General features: G+C 45.9%; 1 protein-coding gene across 4 annotated transcripts in view; it reads right to left on the bottom strand.

Annotated features, from left to right (window-relative positions):
* Positions 1-23,311, bottom strand: part of ATP13A2 (ATPase cation transporting 13A2) — a 114,222-nt gene that overhangs the window by 33,123 nt on the left and 57,788 nt on the right. For all 4 annotated transcript variants that reach the window (XM_088463230.1, XM_088463233.1, XM_088463231.1 and 1 more), the window contains exons 2-10: positions 6,788-6,864; positions 6,537-6,704; positions 5,033-5,091; positions 4,761-4,875; positions 4,029-4,108; positions 3,801-3,878; positions 2,215-2,284; positions 1,455-1,589; positions 1,209-1,275 (exon numbers count right to left, since the gene is read on the bottom strand). In XM_088463230.1, coding sequence (XP_088319356.1) covers positions 1,209-1,275; positions 1,455-1,589; positions 2,215-2,284; positions 3,801-3,878; positions 4,029-4,108; positions 4,761-4,875; positions 5,033-5,091; positions 6,537-6,704; positions 6,788-6,864 — 849 coding nt within the window. The remainder of the gene's footprint in view (positions 1-1,208; positions 1,276-1,454; positions 1,590-2,214; positions 2,285-3,800; positions 3,879-4,028; positions 4,109-4,760; positions 4,876-5,032; positions 5,092-6,536; positions 6,705-6,787; positions 6,865-23,311) is intronic.

Raw genomic sequence — 23,311 nt, 5'->3', positions numbered from 1 at the left:
AAGAAGCAGCGTGGTGCAGAAGAAGCAGCGTGATGGAGAAGAAGCAGCGTGGTGGAGAAGGAGCAGCGTGATGGAGAAGGAGCAGCGTGATGGAGAAGGAGCGTGGTGCAGAAGAAGCAGCGTGATGGAGAAGGAGCAGCGTGGTGGAGAAGGAGCAGCGTGATGGAGAAGAAGCAGCGTAGTGCAGAAGAAGCAGCGTGATGGAGAAGAAGCAGCGTGGTGGAGAAGGAGCAGCGTGATGGAGAAGGAGCAGCGAGATGGAGAAGGAGCGTGGTGCAGGAGAAGGAGCGTGATGGAGAAGGAGCAGCGTGAAGGAGAAGGAGCAGCGTGATGGAGAAGAAGGAGTAGCGTGATGGAGAAGAAGGAGCAGCGTGATGCAGAAGAAGGAGCAGCGTGTTGCAGAAGGAGCAGCGTGATGCAGAAGGAGCAGCGTGATGCAGAAGAAGGAGCAGCGTGATGGAGAAGAAGGAGCAGCGTGATGGAGAAGAAGGAGCAGCGTGATGCAGAAAAAGGAGCAGCGTGATGGAGAAGAAGGAGCAGCGTGATGGAGAAGAAGGAGCAGCGTGATGGAGAAGAAGGAGCAGCGTGATGGAGAAGAAGGAGCAGGGTGATGGAGAAGAAGGAGCAGCGTGATGGAGAAGAAGGAGCAGCGTGATGGAGAAGAAGGAGCAGCGTGATGCAGAAGAAGGAGCAGCGTGATGGAGAAGAAGGAGCAGTGTGATGCAGAAGGAAGGAGCAGCGTGATGCAGAAGAAGGAGCAGCGTGATGCAGAAGAAGGAGCAGCGTGATGGAGAAGAAGGAGCAGCGTGATGGAGAAGAAGGAGCAGCGTGATGGAGAAGAAGGAGCAGCGTGATGCAGAAGAAGGAGCAGGGTGATACAGAAGAAGGAGCAGCGTGATGCAGAAGAAGGAGCAGCGTGATGCAGAAGAAAGAGCAGGGTGATACAGAAGAAGGAGCAGCGTGATGGAGAAGGAGCAGCGTGATGGAGAAGAAGCAGCGTGATGGAGAAGGAGCAGCCCGATGGAGAAGGAGTAGCGTGATGGAGAAGGAGCAGCCTGATGCAGAAGAAGCAGCGTGATGGAGAAGAAGCAGCGTGATGGAGAAGAAGCAGAGTCTCACAACGTAGTATAATCCTCCTTCCTTTGCTGCTCTATGATGAAGACTAAGCACTCATCTCTATAATGTAGCCAATATTGGTATGGTCTCACCTCCCCCTGCCCGCCGCACTCTCAGGCTCATCACCATCTTCACCATGTTGCTCAGGGTTACGCTTTGCTGTGGGAAGAGATACAGGACAGTTGCATCGTGCCTGAGCAATGCATTATGGGTGGCACAGGTTCAGATAACCAGTAAAATGCCTGAATCCAGCATATCATTACAGACGTTGTACGTGATCTAGCCCGATCCCTATAGAGAACAGTGAGAAGTCGGACACAGGGGATTTGGCCTCTCACCTTCCTGGTTTCATACAGCGAGACCACGATAGAGATGATCGATATCACAAGGATGCAAACAGCGTAGTAGTAATAATTATCGCACAGCCACAAGACTATGCTAAACACCTGGAAGATGTAGAACGGGTTCAGGACCTGCGGGGAGAGAGCGAGAATGACGCATAGTCTCTAGGAGGGATAATACATCTGTGCTATACGGCCATCATGTGACGTCTACGCTCGACGGCAATGGCCAGTACCAGAGGCCGCCATTGCTCTGTTCACAGGACCCGATCAGAATTGTACGCTAATGCCGTCGCTTATGTTTACGCAGGTACGGAAATGTCGCAGCAGCCTGTGAGATGTATTCAAGTGGCCACCTGTGGCTTTGCCAGTATCCAAGCATCGGCGCAAAGTGTCGCAGCATCTGCGCAAAATGTTGCAGCATCGGTCGCAGATTATTTGATTGTCGCAGTCCTGAGAGAGCCTGTGGGCCCGCAGAATGCCCACGGGAACGGAGATGTCGGAGCCATATTCCCTGCGTGCAGAGTCGCATAAACATGGTGCGTCACGCCTTCCAAACGGTGGCGACACGCCTGCACTCTTTACCTCCCACCCAAACGCTCCCTGACTGTCAATCACACTGAGAATAGATAGTCGCTAGGAGCGGCTACGGTAATGTACCATGACGCATGTGCAGGTGGATGATAACCGCTCAACTGTGAAAACATCGGCAGAGCCTGCAACTGCGAATCAATCCCTGGGTGACTACCACACTCACCTCCCCGATTAGTAGCTGCAAGTAGGATTTCACAGGGACGTCGATCTCATTCTGACCATAAATGATCTTCCTGTGCGGAATGAGAAATGGAGACAGTGAGTCATCCCACTGGCCGTATATAGGAGAGGACAAAGGAGCTCATTCAGAGTCGGTCGTAAGCGGCCGCTCGGTCATACGCCTAACGACCGAGAAACTGAAAAAGGAAGCAATCGCACGGCCGGTCGATCACAACCAAAGTGACGCCCATACGTGAACAATGCACCTCCTCTAGCCAGCGAGTGATAGCAGCTAGCGATCGAGTCGATCGTTGTCAGTCGCTGTATGTTAATTTTCTTCTGATGGTTGCGGCCGCTTGTGTTGTGCAAATTACATCAAAAATTAACAAAAAAACGCATAGAATAAGCCAACCCCCTGAAATATTATTCTTATTATTCTCTAATGCTAACGCAGCTGAATCAATTACAAGCCAATTAGCAGTGTTATTAGCTACAACAAACGATTATTAGCTGCTTGCATTGTGTGGCTCAAAATAGAAACATCAATCCTGACATCAATCACATTCGATAGTATCGACTGTACTCTGGTGCTTGCGAGAGCACGTACCCAACCTCAAGCTGTACGATCAGCCAGGCCTCTAACCTGCTCGCAGAGTGACGTTTTACTACTTCCGACCTTCTATGTCGGTCGTAGCAGGAAATTTATGTACGCCCCTAAAACGCCCTGAAAACGCTGAGCCACGCCTGCGTTTTCAGACCACCACCCCCGTCACCACCCACAAACGGCCTTTCATGTCAATCAACTCCCGGAAGCCACTTCCTGCTCGTAAGCCGTACGATCTACAGCATTTTGGATCGCAAAGCCTCGTACGCACATGCGCACAACTAACCGTACGCATGCTTGGTTTGGAAACATCGGATGCGTACGACCGAGCGGCCGCTTATGACAGACTCTGAATGAGGTCCAAAGTGCTTTCACTGCCTATAAGTAAGCGGCATATAAACCAGCATGTCTGTCTCACTCCAGTTTCCTCAGCTCATGGTGACCGTGCTGCGTGGTCAGTAGCGGTGACAAAGAGCCTTGGTGCCGCCCGTAATCTAACACACATCACTAATACCAGGTATTTTGTAAGCAGTGTACACACCCGGACGACCAGGTGACCGGACATATAACGATACATCGCAGTACACACTGTACGACCGTGTGATATATCGCCATTTGTCTAATGTAACTATTCCGCATGCCATCATCCCATCCGATGAGCAGCACGTCCGATGGAAGATTCGACCGCCCAACTCATCGATGGTACCGATCATACACTGAAATATGCAGCGATTACCAGTCACCAATTGCAGCAATAACCATAGGACTCCTAGTGGTGGTTTTATGTTATAAGAGGATTTGGCGACTAAGCGAAAATAGAAAAGACTAGAACATCTATTAGAGAATAACTGGGAGATAAATGCCATACATATTGCAAACATATTACAGCAGAAATGTTTATTCTTTTGAGGATACAATATGTGACGAGGTGCTGCCCCCTGGTGTACACTGCTGGTAGAGCAGTCAGAGTTATAATGAATACTCACCTATTATCATGGTCAGCCTGACTCAGCCCAGACTTGTATTTCTTAATCTCACCACAGACTAATCCGTCATTTAGCGAACTGCGTGCAGAGATAAATAAAAACAGATTACTGATCACACCTCCAGCCCCGTCACTTTACTACAAGCTCCACGTACTAACAGCGGCAAACAATCCTCCTACCACGTCCGGGTTTAACACATCAGGCTGAGAAGTGTGGGGGTCGTCTTACCTGACCTTGATGAAGTCCATTGAGCGATCGCTCCAAATGTAGCGCATCCCTTCAAACACAAAGTATCGCAGTACATTTTTCTGCAAGGTAGAGAAGAGGATTACACATCCGTACCTTAACTGTTAAATAACAATAGCCATGAGTGAACTAAACAGGTAATGCGCTGGCGGATCCATCGGTTCCGTCTCGAACAGCGAACGTCTGGATCTGTGATAGATCATGGCCCCGGGCAGGACAGTCACCCAATAACTGGTTGTTTTGATTGTCGGACATCGTGAGCCAGAGTCAGAATTTGGAATAGAGTAAGAAAGAGCAAGTACGTAACTGTGTATCTTGGTAAAACCTATGTTCGCATCTACTGAAAATGGCCAAACTAACCAATCAGATCTGCCCGATACTGGTTAACAGTAGAAAACGGAATCCTCATAAAAACCTCTTTATGCCACGAGGTCCTTCTCCCATCCATATAATTATTACAGGACGTCACTGAATACTTGTAATGACAGAGGTTGGCCTACAGCAATCCCTCCCAATAATATCGCTGTCCATTCCGCGTCCCCTCTAATTGAGCCCCTCTCACACACCTGTCCCCAGTGCCGTACAGCAGGATTGGAGATTGTACACAGCACTTCTCGGAAATATACGGTTTTGATTGAAGCCCTAGTAAAGCTAGTTTGAAACGCTGAAGAGCGCTTGGGTAAAGCATGGCAGCGGGTTTCCCCGGAGCCTCACCTCTTCCTTGTAGTGCAACCGGATGGTGTCCTTAAACTCTTCTTCTTCCCCCAAGCTGAGAGCCACACTGCCACCCACCACCGTGCCCAGGCGTTCCATGGCCTCGAGATGCAGGCTGCAGGAGAGAGAAGCAGGATTAGGGCAGACACAACTGGACCTCGGAACCGGTGGGAAGACCCAAACCGGAGGAACAAAAAAAATATCAGAAAACTGCGATCCCAATAATAATAAAAAAATCAAACCCAGACAGTGTAAGCGAAAAATTACTGTACCCGGGATCGACGCCATGTTCTACCTGCACGTCCACAATGCACGTCTGTCCGAACGTGTCCTGGAACCATAAAACAGAGCAGCAACGTTAGACGGTAACCCGGAACCATTGGCAGATTCCAGTACAAATCATTACAGCCACAGGTTACACAGGGAAATACAAATTACAGGTATCGGGTTTGGAAATCTCCATTTGTGAGACTGTTACCAGGTCTATTCCCGGTCTAGGTAGGAACCGAGAAGTCTTCACTTGGTTGTTATTACACAATGATTGTGGCATCAGAATAAACATTTTTTCATCCCCAAGATTTTCCAATTAATATTAGAATATTTCCATGTATTTCGTTATATAGCCAATTGTTCTGTAAAAGCTGCTGTCATTTATGTACATATTTATCCATTTCATCCCACCCCCTTTTCATCCCACCCCCTTTGGGGGAGGAGACAGAATCAGCAGGAATTCTAGTAAACTAAACATAAAATGTTACGACGCGTTTCAGTCTCCTATATAACTGCATGTTCTGCACACACCACGCATTTTGGGCCTGATTCAGACCCGGTCGCTATGAGCGTACGCTCGCTGCGTATGCAAATATTTGAAAAGTGGCGCGGCGGGGAGAGATTGCTTGCCAAGGCATAAGCACGCCCATCTTACCTGCACGATGTACGCAGACTTCCCTAAGCGAATGCAGAGACGCCCACTGCCCCACGTCATCTCCTGGAATATTGTGAACGCATTGGTACATCGACCACTATCGGATGTGAACACAGCGCTTGTGGTAGCTTTTTTCAACCGCCAACATTGCGAGGAAAAGAGAGTAAAAAAATGGCTGGTGACGTGTACTATGATGCTGCCTGTTAATTATGCACGCCTCTAAAACGGCGTTGAAACACTCGGGCACGCCTGCGTTCACACCTCCACTCCCCCGTTTTTACTGGACTGCCCCTGTTACCACCCACAAACGGTCTCTCCTGTCACTCACTGCTGGGCTGGCTTTGCTGTATGAGCGAGGGATCTGCGAACGCATGCGCAAATTAGCAACCATTGGCAATAGCGAGCGCACTGCGGATAGCGTCCGGGTCTGAATCAGGCCCTTTGTTTTAAACATATGTTTTATCGGTTTCCTTTATCATAATCACATACATATTACAGTCACAAAGCTCCAAGCAAACCAGTTCGATTTCATAGTGCATTTACGGCCGATGCAAAATGTTTGACGTAAAAGAGATTATCTTGAATGTAATGGGGCTTGTTTGCATCCACTTTTCAAAAATATTAAATTGCACTTTTGTCAGAGAAAAAAAAATCTGAATAAATATAAAAAATTCGGATAAAATGTGTTAAAATCCACGTCCTGCAGCGGTACATTCTGTAACAGGCGGGAAAACGCGTCATAAAACGGTTTAATATAAACATCCAACAGTCACAAAACGAGGAAAAGTAACGAAGGCACAACCGGACGGATGAGAGATGACCCTGGGCACAGGCAGAGATTGCCCGCTCACCTTAATGAAGATCTTGTCTGCTACCGCCAGGTGGCAGCGTCGATGCGTGGCGAGCAAGTACAGCCGCGGCTTCCAGTGGAAGATGATGAACAGCAGCCCCAGGGTCAGGGCGCAGAAGATGTAGCAGATAACGGTCTGCCATTTTACCCTCCGGTACCCACAGAACTCCTGCCAGGAAGAATCAGGGCATGAGGGAGAGAGATAGCTGTATCCCGCCAGGGTCACACCAAGGGGGAGCAGGGAATACTCACCATACAGGACGGGGGCGTCCAGACGGGGAGGGTCCCGTAGTTGATGGCGTGTGGGTCCCTCAGCAGCTTGCTGCTATCTGCAAAGACAAACACGGTTGTTTTTATTATTCTGTATTTATATAGTATTTATATAGTGCCACAATTGCGCAGTACTCTGCGGAGACCATTTATAGTTGGGCTACTGTAGCGTGGCACGTGGGTTACATATGGGGGGACAACGGGTGAGAAATTGAGGTTTGAGGTGTTCTTAATTGGCTAACACCTCTAACCTCAATCCCCCCCCCACACACACACACAGGAACCCCAAACTTCAATGCACCACAACAGCTCATCCCCAATCCCTGACACACACCAACCGCAGAGAATATTTACCCTTCACCCCTCAGGGGTCTGGCATGATGCCTACAGGAGGGGCAATTAATATCACTATATTGTCCTGACGTTGTCATGTCACCTCAGACCTGACAACATAGATTCCTTTCTCAGCGGCTGACAACCTATAGTTACAGCGAGCATACAGCTACATGACACAGGCCCATCGGTCACGTCATGCATACAGGCCATTGTCCCTCTAATAGGGGTCGGGGATCTGAAATTAGAGGCTGACAAGCGTACACAATGTCTACCGCTCTCTCTCTCTCTCTGCACTTCCCTGTGTCTTCTTGTTGTGACAGACAGGAAATTAATTCTGACAGGTGTGAATCTGACTGACAACCATCTATAGTAACTCACCAGCAATGAACCTACTGGAAGTCTGATTAATGTTATCAGGGGATTATCACTGTTCACACACGTTGTGTATCTCTGGGTAAAGTCCAGGCTGACTGACTCGCATACAGGAGAGCAACATGAAGAATCAATACTGGGACACAGCGCTGGTCTCCCCGCCATGTCTCTGGGTGTCTGACTGCCTCTGGTTTGCCCTTTGCTTCCTGATAATCATTTCTGAGACGGAGGTCACAATGTTACCTCAGAAAGCTTCTGGTTTGCCATTTGATTCCTGTTAATCACTTCTGAGATGGAGGTCACCCTGTTACCTCAGAAAGCCTCTGCTTTGCCATTTGATTCCTGCTAATCATTTCTGAGACGGAGGTCACCCCGTTACCTCAGAAAGCTTCTGGTTTGCCCTTTGCTTCCTGCTAATCATTTCTGAGACGGAGGTCACCCTGTTACCTCAGAAAGCTTCTGGTTTGCCCTTTGCTTCCTGCTAATCATTTCTGAGACGGAGGTCACCCTGTTACCTCAGAAAGCTTCTGGTTTGCCCTTTGCTTCCCGCTAATCATTTCTGAGAAGGAGGTCACCCTGTTACCTCAGAAAGCTTCTGGTTTGCCCTTTGCTTCCCGCTAATCATTTCTGAGAAGGAGGTCACCCTGTTACCTCAGAAAGCTTCTGGTTTGCCCTTTGCTTCCCGCTAATCATTTCTGAGAAGGAGGTCACCCTGTTACCTCAGAAAGCTTCTGGTTTGCCCTTTGCTTCCCGCTAATCATTTCTGAGAAGGAGGTCACCCTGTTACCTCAGAAAGCTTCTGGTTTGCCCTTTGCTTCCCGCTAATCATTTCTGAGAAGGAGGTCACCCTGTTACCTCAGAAAGCTTCTGGTTTTCCGTTTGATTCCAGATACAGTGGTGGCCTCATACATTTTTTGCTCAAGTCGAGACAAAAAAGCCCCTCTCGACACGCCAGGTCACGGGCACCTCGGCCACACCGAACATCTAGCGCTCAAAATGTGCATCTTACTCGCATAAATAAAAGTGGGAGCGACAAAACTACATTGCTGGCGTACACTCAATATGATGTGCGACATATATACACATCTGTTTGCGACCGGGTCTGAATCTGTGTAAGGAGGGGAACGATGCAGCGGTCGCGGCTTTTTCTCACGCAGAGTTTCGTTGTGCTTCATCTGCGACTTTGCACGGGTTTAAATCTAATTGCTGATCGGTTAAAGTCACAGCCCAGCGTCTCTAATACACGGTGAGTGGTGTTTTGCTGCGTCTGCGATGCACATAAGACGCGTCTCAGTCACGCTGTGCGTCCTGCGTCACATGGCTAGGTGTATGAGGACACATCTGTATCCACTGCAGCTATCTCAGGGTCTCCCGCTCTCTATTTGAAGCGCCCCCTTTTCTAGTCTACCATTAGGACGTTGCACTAACCCTCGTGTGTTACTATTAATGAAAAGGAGCGTTTGCAAGTTCCTTCCGCCTGACTTTGCAGCGGGGGAGGGGGGGGGGGAATTGGCTATAGCAGCGGCCTGTAATTACCATCGGATGTACACAGACTGTGCTAACACTCTGGACAGAGGAATGTAATAGGGTACGAGTTTATAACAATGCAGATCTTTCAGCGGTTTTGATACTGGATGTAACTAACCAGTCACTGCTTTACATTTTCGTTTACGGCAAGACGGCCCACGCACCGGCATTTATTCGCAAACACAGACTATTCAAGTTCCCCTTAGTTTATCTCGACTGGATATTAACAAGGGCCCTCATTCAGAGCCGCTCGTTAGCGGCAGTACGCTCGTTCCGAGCGATGTTTGCACATCTGCGCATGCGTACGCTTTTTAGTACGCATGCGCGAACCAGTCAGTGCGGCCGAAAATCCTTTGTACGCTATATAGCGAGTGCCTGCTATTTTGAGTGACAGAATGAGGCGTATGTGGGTGGTAACAGGGGAAGGTGCTTGAAAATGGGGAGTGGAGATCCGAACGCAGGCGTGCTTAAAGGTCAAAACGGGCGTTTTATGGGTGTGTATATTTAAAACAGCAGCGTCATTGACCACGTTACTGGGTTATTTTATAGCCAGAACTGCACGCAAATTTGTGGTAGCAAACACCAACCACAAGAATAGCGAGCAGTTCATACGCTGGTCGATGTACTCGATTAATCTAATAAATAGCGGACATGACGTAGGATGCGTGCGGCCAGGGGGCGTTTTTAACAAATAAACGAGCGTATGTTTTGCTCGTTCGTTCAGACTTAGAGGTGTGAACACACTGCAATGTGCGTACGGATCATTTAAATAGCCACCCCTTGATTTTAAACGAACGACCGCAAATAGCGTGCGGCTCTGAATGAGGGCCAAGGTCTTAAAAAGGCGTTGCTCAAAATCTAAAGCATGGGTGTTCAACATGTGGCACTCCAGCTGTTGTGGAACTACACATCCCAGCATGCCCTTCCAGAGCTTTCATATTAGGGTATGCTAACCTGGAGCAGGCCATGCTGGGATGTGTAGCTCCACAACAGATCACGGGCCACATGTTGGATACCCCTGATCTGTAGGATATAGTAGAACAAGTACCACACACTGCATATGGGGAAATCAGATTGCTATGGAGAAATCTGTTTAGTGGGCTCCATGAGCCAGACACACTAAATGTCATTTTCAGGTCAATATGGAAGATTGAGTATAGAAAGACAATTAATGTAAAGATGGGTACACACTGAACAATTTTTTATTTCAGATCGACAAACTCTGAATTTGTCATTGTGAGGAACAATTCCGATAGTGAGGCGCACACAATTTCTTACGATCCTCCGATTTCTCTCTCCTGTCGGTCGGAAGGAAAGATCGTGTCCTTGTACACACTGCGCAGAATTACATCAGCACGCCCAGAGCGATCTGAACATCTGTCGGCAGATCAGTCGGCAACGCATACACACTGCCAAATGTTTACAATACCGTCATGTCGAAGCCGGATAATTGGCTGAGACAGGATCTGTTTAAAATTAGATCAGGGCGACGCCATCTTGCGAATGGCAATGAGACGCCATTTTGCGACTGGCTGCCAAGCGACATTTTAGTGAAACTCGCCACTATAAGTACATACGGCGATGCTATTATTTAGCGTCGTGCGATTCCCAAGCAATAGAAAGAAGTTAAAAGTCCTCACCACATAAATACAGTCGCTAAAACATATGAACTAATTATCCCTGCAAGACACGCACCATAGCATACTCCACAAACACATAGTCACACAACGCTAATTAGCGTCTTTTCCCAATTCCCCAATACTTACACACTGCACACTTACATGAAAGGTTCCCTAGTATTAAAGGATAATATTCAAGGTTTATTCAGTGATTATTAATGTTGTGTAATAAAAATTATTTGACAACTAAGGTTTAGTACATGGTAAGCAGACCGTGTCTGGTGTTGTACTGATCCACTGTGTCTCCACAGATTCCCGGTACTATCGGTGAGAAGATCGGAACATGCATCTGCGAACTATGGACTATAGAGAGTTAAAACATTAAAATGTACTCGTGACAGAGAACCAATGGAATCATGCCAATCTGTCCTATTGTATTGCCTATTCCTGTAAGAGTGTATATGTGCGCTCTCTGACCTCAGTCGAGAGTCTTCTTGCTGTGCTGTTGACGGAGGTTTCTATTGTGGATGCCGGTATCTGGGACCAGAGCGCGTGCGTATATAACAACTGTACCTTGGGTCTGTATGATTTATTTGCGCTAATTGTCTTTAGATCAAAGCGTGTAACCATCTGTTTTTATGTTGAATAATAACTTTTTGTGCTTCGGAAACACAGTCAAAGTCTGAAGGCATTATTTACTGTGAGACTCATTAAACTAGAATGCAACAAATTTAGAAGGTTTAGGCAGGATTTAGATGGTATAGGCAGGATTGCTCTTAGAGGTTTAAATGAGGTATCGATAGTCACCATATTTATCGCATCTTATGAACATAGAAGATGTGATCATGCGATGAGACAGATTTATCGGAGCTAAAAGGAGAATGTACGCATGTACACAATATACAGTCATCTGTTATATAGTTAATGACCGACAGGTAATTGTACAGTGTGTACTCAGCTTAAGTCTGAATGATCTGTGTAGTCAGGCGTAATAGTATAGAAGTGATGTTGGCAGGGAAGAGGGGGGTATTTGAGTAGAATAGAATAGAGGGGTGTAGTCAGGTAGAATAGAGGTGGTGGGAAAGAGGGGTGTATTTCAGTAGAATAGAGGGGTGTAGTCAGGTAGAATAGAATAGAGGTGGTGGAGGGGAGTATTTGAGTAGAATAGAATAGAGGGGTGTAGTCAGGTAGAATAGAGGCAGTGGGGAGGAGGGGTATTTCAGTAGAATAGAGGGGTGTAGTTAGGGATAGTAGAGGTGATGGTGGAGAATGGGGGGTATTAGAGTAGAATAGGATAGAAGGGTGATAACCAGGTAGAATAGAACAGGAGGAGAGCATAATTAGAATAGAAGGGTAGAATAGCCTAGGGGAGTTTCGGAAGGTGATTTAGGAATATGAAAAGCTGTCTGAGGAGGGGAGTTCTCAGGGAACGCTGGAAGGTTTGGAGACTAGAGGAAAGTCGTGTTGTGTAAGGAAGAGAGTTCCATAGAGTGAGCGCTGCCAGAATACAGCCCTGTAGCTGTGACTAGGAGCAGGTGATGCGTGTGGGTGGGAGACGCAAGTACTGCGCAGAGATGTACAGTATATTGCAGTAGTCTTGATAATGGCCTGGTATGTTGGTATGTTAGTAGAACTCATTTTGTATTGAAGTCAGTAAAATACAGACAACTAATGTAATCACTGTCACAGCGGAAAACCAGTAAGGAGACTACTGTAATAATCACAGCGGGAGATATGTCCTAATCTGCACGTAATGTTGTAGTTCACGCAGTAGAGCAACGATTTGCAAATGCGCAAAAGTTCTGAAATCCCCTACAACAGAGTGTGCGCACGAAGGCGCTGTTCTGATAGATTTAAACGGTATCACAAAGGTGGTAGAAAAGTGATAGGCGTTGTCGAGAAATGCGCGCAAAAATGGGCCGTTCAGTAGGGGTATTATGGGAGTGCTGCGGTTGTATTACTGCAAGCGGCTGCGTTTCCAGATGAAAAAACGCAAAACATAGGAGGCCGTGGTCAGCCAGAGACACTGCACCTGTCGTTGGAATGGTGTAACTTTCGATAGTGGTGTATAAGGGCGCAACAGTCGGTATTACTGCGTGCACAGGCACTGATTGGGCTTCTCAGCCCAGGCGCATTTGGCCGCATAGATGTACACATGGAAAGAAGTTTATGCCATTTCTGTAACCTCGCAGGTGGGCGACCTCCAATAGACGCTGCTGCAGTTGCTTCTTGCGTTCTACTCAGAATTAGAGTATTTGCAGCGTGATGTGTAAGAGACAGGCGTCTGCTGGATATGTCTCTTACATGAATGTAACAGGATTTGGATACAGATAGAATGTTGGGAACAAAGGACAGTTCAGAGTCAGGAGGAGCAACGGGAATGAGTGGTGGGGTTTTATTGTCAGGTCAGTAACTACTGGGAGGTGGGAATATTGCGCCTGACTCTGATACGTACGCTAACCCGATGGTTAGCGCACATCTCCGATTGTTAGAGGACTGCACATAGGTAGGATGTGTACTACGCACGTGCAGCCCTCCATCCGCGAGTCTGCTTGCAGTGCCTCCCAGCCTGATTGACAGAGAAGCGGGGGCGTTCCTGGGCAGCGGTGTTGTTCCGTTTCCGGGAGGGACGAGGCCAGGGTTTGCGTTGATGGATACAGATTTCCTGGCCTCGCAAGCTTCCAGGACCTGGTCAGGCTGCGATAAGCTTCAGCTACTGCAGCCTGGCCAAAGGGTCAACCACCCAGGCTGTGACCTCGGTCGCAGCGCTGGGATCGCAGATGCAGAAAGGAGGTGTCTGTTTCCTACATGTGTCTGTTTCGTACAGACACCTCCTGCTGCATTTGCATTTTAGATGGGACGGAATTGCACAGTTGCTTGTGTGCCGCTCTGCAATTCCGTCCATCTCTGAATCAGGCCTATTATTCGCTTTATTTTTGAAACATTAGGTTTGAGGTGGTGAGATGAAATCCAACATGAAAGGGCAGAAAGACAGTCAGTAATGCAGACAACACGGCTGGTAAGAGATCTAGAGAGGATCGGGAGATTTGGGAGTCATCTGCATACTGGAAACCCAAAAGATGTGGTATAGATAATAAAGTACAGAGGACCTAACACTGAGCTTTGTGATCTCAGACTGATAGAGGCAGCACAGAGCAGCTGGATGCAGGGAAGGGAACACTGACAGAGCGATAGAAGTATTGTGGGACCCAGGATAGGACAGTGCCCTAAGAACCTGGTCAGAAGCGCTTTCTAGATCTATGTTAATACATCTAATCGTTAGTTCTTCCTGCTTCGCCTCGGTAAAAAGGCGAAGCAGGAAACATTATAGCGGCACGTTAAGTGCTGCTATAATACATCTCCCCCATTGTCACATGCAGCAGAGAGACCCAGAGAGGGGAACACAGAGAGTGATTAGATAAGTAGGATGAGACACAGGATAGGACAGTGACCTGAGGACCTGGGGATGTAGGGTCTGTATGAGGAGAGAGCAGTCACAGTGTCACATACAGCAGGGAGACCCAGAGAGGGGAACACAGAGTGATTAGATAAGTAGGATGAGACACAGGATAGGACAGTGACCTGAGGACCTGGGGATGTAGTGTCTGTATGAGGTGTGGAAGTATAGAAGCCATTTTGTATCCTATAAGAAGCCATTTTGTTTTAAAGTATGCCACGTATTAATTTAAAGTAAATGTACAGGACAGGAGAGGGTTAATTCATTGTACAGAGCATGTCACATACACAGAAAAGCATATGTACATATATGGGAATGTTATTCAAATCTTAGGAAGTCTTGAGACTGCCAGCTCATCAGTTTCACTGCACATAATGAATAACAGATGTGTTACTTGAAGCCTATAAATATGAGTCTGTTTGTGAAATAAAGCAGAGAGAGAGGAGATGCTTGTAGTTACATACACATTCATGTCCAGTGACTCTTTCCTTCACATGATTATATGTAGATTATAACAGGCAAAGCCTTGAGGGTGACCAAGAAAGAACTCAATTCATTAGATATAGCTAGTGATCATATTCGACAACATGGAGGTCCCACCAAGATGCCCAGCAATATTGACCATTGGACAGACATGAGATCATGTTCTGGGGATGGAGTTGCCAGGACAATTTCCCAGGTGAGTAAAAACAAATGTTTTTGCTCCCCTGGCACCTGTATCCCCATTGCAGCTGATGTTATGTCCTGCTGGAATCAATCCTTGGGTATTTCATCCTAAAGGTGTTATTTAAAAATGTTATAATCTGTTATATGTTCAGTGAATGATAGGTAAATGTTTAAAGTCTTGTTTGTCTGTTTGTTATGTAACAAACCTGTCCTAATTGTGTTTTTAAAGTTACTTTGATAATACTCACTGGTTTAACCTTAGAAGAGGGCCCCACACAGTGATTTGTTTATGAAATAAAATGCCATGAAATTCCATTAGATTTAGAAAAGTACGCCAGATGGGTACTAGGATTGGATACATTTACAGAAATGTGTTTTTCATTAAGTGTCTGAAGGAACAGAAAAGGACAGTTACATCCAATAGTGTTAATAATTGACCAGGAAGAGTCAGTGCGTGGCTGTCAGCCTATAGATAAACATTTGATATTATGCACGGGAATAACCACCTCTAAAAAGAGGAAGGCCATTAGGCCCGATACTTGAGTCATAAGGGATTTTGATTCAGCTATACAAGGGACTGTTATAGCATTGGAAAACGGCGATAGTAAGCCGATGCCTGAGAGTTATGACACTCAGGTGATAAAGAAGCTTTATGGGAATCATAAAGCAGGACATTTGATGAAAGTATTTACAAAAGGCTGACACCCCAGAGACTGACTTGTTTAAACATCACAGAATGATTTGTGAGGAGAAGCAGAGGCTATGTTAATAAATATAACCGAGATGACACACTGAAAGATCCGATTGAGAAATGTAATAAAACGTGAATAAGAATATAGAAATGACCCTCAGATGCCCACTTACTTAATTATCACTGCAGAGGAATGTTGCGTTTTATATAACTAGTGTTTTGTTTTTCTTTTCTTCTTAAAATGTATACTGAATTTTGTATTGTGAAGGCATGCTGTGATAGAGTTGTTTTGCGGACAATGGAATGCAGGATGTCCCAGAAAATGGCTGCCGTGCTGAAACTGAATGTTTGCTTGTGAATGAAATGAATGAATGAATGAAATGGGCCCATGTGGATGTGATAACAGAGAGTCGAATGAACTTATGAGAAAGTAGAGTTGTTTGGATCAATTATGTTGATCAGATGTGACATATGTGAATGATGGTGCGTGGAGAAGTTGTGCAGGAATTGAAAGGGTTAAGGTGTTAGTGCGAGTGAGGACGCCCATAAATAAAAAAATTGGCATTGCAAGATTGGAAAAAGGATTGATTTTGAATGCATTAATACAGTGGTTCCCAACCTTTTTCAAATCACGGCGCCCTAGGGTATCAGCATTTTTTTCAGGGCAACCCTGGGCCAAGACATCAGTAAACATTTGATACTCCTTAGGAATTGATGATGGAGATATTACTGAAGCTGTTTTCCTTACAGGTCGTATCTTGGGAAGACAGGATTTCTGAAAGCCAGCTCCCCATGAAAGAATTTGCATAGAACAGCAGTCTATCCTAGGATTGTGCAGGCGTAACCAGGGTAGTCCTAAAATGACGTCATGAGACGCCTCAGGTATCACTAAGAACTTTAAAGACTCAGAATGGAGTGCTCCGATACGGACTAGTACTGGTTGAGTCTCTTTGGTGACGACTCCATTAGCCAGAGGCCGACCATCTACGGCAGTCAAATCGCATGATGGAGGGCTGAACAAAAAAATCTGTAGTTTGTCCACTAAGCTGGAGGTTATAAAATTTCCGGCTGCTCCAGAATCTAGTAGAGCAGTAACGAAGACAGGTTTTGACTTGAGATCTATGGCTAAGATCAACACGAAATCTTTAGAATTTGGGGACGGGCTTATAATTCCTAACTCGATGTCCCCAGAGTCAGGTAGGAGCGGGCGTTTCCCGATTTTCGGGAACAGGAGACCACTAGGTGACCCGCTTCTCCACAGTATAGGCAGAGGTTTTTTAATATTCTTCTCTGACGTTCCTCTTCGGAGAGATGGGTATGATTCACCTGCATTGGCTCTTAATCTGTAGAAGGAGGGGTTGGACGGGTAGTAGATGACCTTTGCCGGTCAGTTCTGTGCTTTTCAGCCCGACGTTCTCTGAAGCGTAGGTCAATCTTATTACAGAGGGAAATCATATAGTTTAGGTTAACAGGAAGGTCACGGGTGACCAAATCATCCTTTAGTCGATCAGAAAGCCCATGCCAAAAACCTGAGGTGAGGGCTTCCTCATTCCACTTGAGTTTGGATGCTAAAATCTGAAACTGTACGGCATACAGGACGGGTTCGTTGTTTCAGTGTCATAATACTAGATGAGGCTAATAGAGTACGTCCAGGCTCATCAAAAATCCTCCTGAATGATGTCACAAAGTCAGTGTAGTTATCCAACAGAGAATCTGAACGCTCCCAGAGTGGGAAAGCACAATCCAAGGCTGAGCCTGACAACAGGGAGACGATGTAAGCCACTTTGGTTCTTGCAGTGGGAAAATTATCAGGCTGTAGGGTGAAATGTATATCGCACTGATTCAGGAATCCGTGACAGAGCTTAGGGTTGCCGTCGAACTTGCTTGGCATAGGGAGATGTAAGTGGGGAGAGAGATGCCCTGCTTCCTGTATTCCCGGACATAAAAGCGGGTGTAGTTGCTGGTACCCCAGAGGTGGATAAGGAGGTTTGCAGATTATCCTGTCATTTAGACATTTCTTGCAGAAACTGAGCCATTTGGTGCTGTATGGTTTCCAGTTTTTCCAGAAGGCCAGCAATGCAACAAAATAAATCTACTCCAGTTTTCTGTTCAGTGGCCGGATCCATGGGGCCAGTGCAAACTGTGAGATTCTGGTTTTGTTGTGGACCCGGGGTGGTAATAGGAGCAGACACTGAAGCAGGTTTAAAAGTAAATGTGGAGTTTTTAATGAGTGGCTTAACAGACATGAATGTGGTAAAACAGAAAGTCCGGGTATAGCACTAAAGTGCATTTGGGAGCTGTAGTGAGGCAAATAGGAAAGTCCAGTTAGTGACAGGCAATGGAAAATGTCCAGGTAGTGACTGGTTAAATAGAAAAAGTCCAGGTAGTGGCAGACAATGGGAACTGTCCAGGTGGTGACTGATTGCTGGATATTTCTTCCTCAGTCTGCATTCTCCATTAGAGTGTCAGTGGAGGCAAGGTGCAGGGTGAACAGCAGGACTCAGGTACTCAGGCAAGGGGAAGGTAATGGAGGATGTTGGGTAGTCCAGCGGGGTTGGAGCAGACAAGCAGGCAGGCAGGTAGCGTATCACAGGTAACAGGTGGTGAGCACAGGGAACTCTCTCTCAGCTATGCCGAGAAACACATTGCACTGGCAATGAAGTGAGGCTCTGAACCTCCCTAAATACCAAGTGCTGTGCCGTGACTGGCCAGAGAGAGCATGTGACAAATCAGGATTGGGCGAGCAAATCACATGGCCGGAGGCAAGATGGCGGCGCCCATGCCAAACAGAACGGAACTGCCAGGCCTCACCAGCCCAATGTGACAGCATGCCCACGAGGAGCCACGCACAGCCAATGCCCCTCGCCACACACCAGCACCACCGCCAGACGCCCCCCCGCCACAGTGACCTCACAGGTAATACCCGTCGACCACCATGCCGAGAAACCCTAGTCGTGACACCCTGCAAGTGCCCTGAGGCACCCCAGGGTGCCACGGCACACAATTTGGGAACCACTGCATTAATGACAAAATGCTTTCTTTGATATTTTCTAGGAAAACTGATATAGTTTCTGTAACTTGTGACATCAAGAGAATACAGAGACAAACTGTAATTCTAAAAAAAAAGCCACAGATCAAGGGATTGATGGACTGATAGGTACTATCACCCTTTGGACATATCAGGATGTTGTAACTAATTTTGTTTACAGGCATGCAACTAGAATTACACTGACACTACTTAAAACATGCCAGACGTTTTTGTATGCTTCTGACTGATTTGGTAAAGGTACTCAGGGCCTGATTCAGAGCCGGACGCTATTTGCGGACGCTCGTTCAGAAAAAGGTGCTGGATATTTAAATTGAGCGCTCACTCTTTGCGGTCTGTTGACGCCTCTATGTCTGAGCGAGCGTCCGAAACATGCGCTCGCTATTTTGTAAAGACGCCCCTTGGCCGTTTGCATCATACGTCAACTCCGCTATTTATTAGATTAATCGAGTACATCGAAAGGCGTCTGAACTGCTCGCAGTGCTTGTGGTAGGTTTTACTTCCCGCAATCACTGCGAGCAGTTCAGGATAAAAGACAAACAAGTGACGTGGTCGATGATGCTGCTTTGTTAATTATGCACACCCATTAAACGCCCGTTTTGACCGTTTGGCACGCCTGCGTTCGGATCTCCACTCCCCGTTATCAAGCACCTTCCCCTGTTACCACCCACAAACGCCTCATTCTGTCACTCAAATTAGCAGGCCCTCGCTGTTTTACGAGCGCACGATTTCCGACCGCAATGACAGGTTGGCACATGCGCATTACGACCCATACGCATGCGCAGATGTGCGACCATCGCTCGTAGCGAACGAGTGGCCGCTTACGAGCGGCTCTGAATCAGGCCCTCAGATCAATAATAAAGAATATTAGGAATAAGTAAGACAAACAGAAATAATTCTTGGTCCAAAGCCCCAGGCTGGCTTGGCCGAGAGGGTGTATCTGGACACAGGAGGAATTAAAACAAGTCATACAAAAAGTGCCTGTACTAAAAACATTTAAACAATTGAGAGGAATTTTTAGGTCCTATCGCATATTGATGTACTTAAAGTTGAAAGGCAGCAGGGATCATTGATATTCACAGAACAACAGGAATTTAAACGGAACATAGCTCTGGCGCTAGTTCTGCCACATTACAGCAGTTAGTTAAGATTGAGGGCCTCATTCAGAGCCACTCGTAAGCGGCCGTTCGCTCGTTCTGAGCGATGTTCGCACATCTGCGCATGCGTACGGATTGTAATACGCATGCGCGAACCAGTCAGTGCAGCCGAAAATCGTTTGTTCGCTATATAGCGCGTGCCTGCTATTTTGAGTGACAGGAGGAGGCGTATGTGGGTGGTAGCAGGGGAAGGTGCTTGAAAACGGGGAGTGGAATTCAGAACGCAGGCGTGCTTAAAGGTCAAAACGGGCGTTTTATGGGTGTGCATAATTAATACAGCAGCGTCATTGACCACGTCACCTGGTTGTTTTACCGCAATATAGCGGTAGGAAAAACCAGCCACAAGAATATTGAACAGTTCATACGCTGTTCGATGTACTAGATTAATATCTATTAAATAGCGGACATGACGTATGATGCGAGCAGCCAGGGGGCGTATTTTTCAAAAAAACGACCGCATGTTTTGTTCGCTCGTTCAGACAGAGGCGGCAACAGACCGCAAAGAGCAAACATTTCATTTGAATAGCCACCCCCTTTTTCTGAACGAGCGACTGCAAATAGCGTCCGGCTCTGAATCAGACCCTGAATCCAGATGTCACTTCGTTTCTCATGTATTCCATGAGAGAAACACTAGCAGCATATGCAAATTGGGAGGGTCCGAGCTGATCCGAGCCTGCACATCCCTATTGCAGATATGTGTAAGTTCATCTAGCAACCACAGGAGACTAGTGAGACACAGGAAGATGAAAATTATGATGATTACTTTTCTTTATTTTTCACAAATAAAATCTTTTCTGACCGGTCATGTTATTGTAAATTATACATAGATTGTATTAGATTTTTTGTTTGCTGCTTTTCAAATGCCGACAATAAGGAGGTCAAAAGCGCACATCAGAGAAAATACCCCAGAAGAGGAACTGCTCCAGCTAACCAAGTTGGCCAAATAGGCTGCAGTAAAATACCTACTTGATATTGGTGACCGGAAACGCCGGAAACATTGAACCCGATTTCGTTAAAAGTTGCAGTTACAGGTTCCTCAGAGAAAGAAGTAATAACTTGGAAAAGACTAGGTGCACGAATTCAGGTGATGGATGGATGGTTGAGCACCACCTCTGTCTGCCACGTGCACTGTTCCCAGTCTGAGCCCAGATACTTCATGGAAGCACTCATCAGTTTAGAGATGCTATGGTAAAATAGCCAAGAAGCACTGGATAGCCCCAGGCTTCAGTTAGGCTGCATAAGCCTATCCCTAATCGTTGCACAGCCCAGGAAAAGTGATCACGGTACTAGAAGAAGAAAGAAAGGAGTACCTCACCGATGTTATTCCTTCCAGAAACTAAAGATTGATCTGATATACAGTCAGGTGCATAAATATTGGGACATTGACAGAATTTTCATATTTTGGCCTCTATTCACCACCACAATGGCTTTGAGATGAAACAAACAAGATGTGCTTTACCTGCAGACTTTCAGATTTAATTTGAGGGTAATTACATCCAAATCAGGTGAACTGTGTAGGAATTACAACGGTTTCTATATGTGCCTCCCACTTTTTAAGGGGCCAAAAGTAATGGGACAAACTAAAACAACCCTAAATCTAACTTTCACTTTTTAATACTTTGTTGCAAATCCTTTGCAGGCAATTACAGCCTGAAGTCTGGAACGCATAGACATCACCAGACGCTGGGTTTCATCCCTGGTGATGCTCTGCCAGGCCTCTACTGCAAATGTCTTCAGTTCCTGCTTGTTCTTGGGGCATTTTTCCTTCAGTTTTGTCTTCATCAAGTGAAATGCATGCTCAATCGGATTCAGGTCAGGGGATTGACTTGGCCATTGCATAACATTCCACTTTTTAGCCTTAAAAAAACTCTATGGTTGCTTTTGCAGTATGCTTCAGGTCATTGTCCATCTGCACTGTGAAGCGCCGTCCAATGAGTTCTGAAGCATTTGACTGAATATGAGCATATAATATTGCCCGAAACACTTCATAATTCATTCTGCTGCTTTTGTCAGCAGTCACATCATCAATAAATACAAGGGAACCAGTTCCATTGGCAGCCATACATGCCCATGCCATGACACTACCACCACCATGCTTCACTGATGAGGTGGTATGTTTTGGATCATGAGCAATTTCTTTCCTTCTCCATACTCTTCTCTTCCCATCACTCCGGTACAAGTTGATCTTTGTCTCATCTGTCCATAGGATGCTGTTCCAGAACTGTAATGGCTTTTTTTATGTTGTTTGGCAAACTCTAATCTGGTCTTCCTGTTTTTGAGGCTCACCAATGGTTTACATCTTGAGGTGAACACTCTATATTCACTCTTGTGAAGTCTTCTCTTGATTTTTGACTTTGACACATATACACCTACCTCCTGGAGAGTGTTCTTGATTTGGCCAACTGTTGTGAAGGGGTTTTTCTTCACCAGGGAAATAATTCTTCTGTCATCCACCACAGTTGTTTTCCGTGGTCTTCCGGGTCTTTTGGTGTTGCTGAGCTCTCCGGTGCGTTTTCTTTTTAAGAATGTTCCAAACAGTTGATTTGGCCACACCTAATGTTTTTGCTATCTCTGATGGGTTTGTTTTGATTTTTCAGCCTAATGATGGCTTGCTTCACGGATAGTGACAGCTCTTTGGATCTCATATTGAGAGTCGACAGCAACTGATTCCAAATGCAAATGTCACACCTAGAATCAACTCCAGACCTTTTACCTGCTTAATTGATAATGAAATAACAAATGAATAGCCCACACCTGTCCATCGCTTTTGAGTTGATAGTCCCATTACTTTTGGCCCCTTAAAAAGTGGGAGGTACATATAGAAACCGTTGTAATTCCTACACCGTTCACCTGAATTGGATGTAATTACCCTCAAATTAAATCTGAAAGTCTTCAGTTAAAGCACATCTTGTTTGTTTCATCTCAAAGCCATTGTGGTGGTGAATAGAGGCCAAAATATGAAAATTCTGTCAATGTCCCAATATTTATGCACCTGACTGTAGTTGGTTAAGTGTTGGGTATGTTCTGTGCTCTGACCTGTTGTCAAATTGATTATGGTTTTGCAAGGTAGCAAACACAAAAGAACAACAGGAAAATAAAAGTCATTTGTACATGTGAAGTACTTGAGGTAATAGAGAGTGACAAAAAGGTACAAATTTTATTGAAAACATTTTTAGAATGTATCTTGGAGAATCTGAGAATAAATAGACCCCAAAGCAATGATAATGTGTAAAGACTGAACTATACACTCAAATTGAACTATGAATAGTTTGTTAGAATGTTTATTTTTAATATAATTGTTAGTCAAGAACATTCCCAGTGTGAAACGTAGGATGATATCTTATGGAATACTATTTAGTATAGCTGTTAGAACAAGATGTGACTTCCTACAAGAGTGACAATATGAGCATGGTGACTTGATTCAATATGTGATGCATATATAATAGAAACCAACCAAAGTCCACCACCAGGTGTTCTCTTATGTTCTAGATCCCAGTTCAGATTTCAGCACCTACAAACTGCAACCAGGTGATTGGGTCGTGATAAAGAAGCATCTAAGGAAAAGTCCTAGGACCCAGATACAAGGTCCTTATCAAGTTCTCCTAACTACTCCGATGGCAGTAAAGGCGGCAGAA

This window comes from Taudactylus pleione, unplaced genomic scaffold (genome assembly GCF_031769625.1).
Source record: "Taudactylus pleione unplaced genomic scaffold, aTauple2 ptg001334l, whole genome shotgun sequence".
NCBI lineage: Eukaryota > Metazoa > Chordata > Amphibia > Anura > Myobatrachidae > Taudactylus > Taudactylus pleione.
This window is presented reverse-complemented; position numbering and strand designations above follow the sequence as displayed.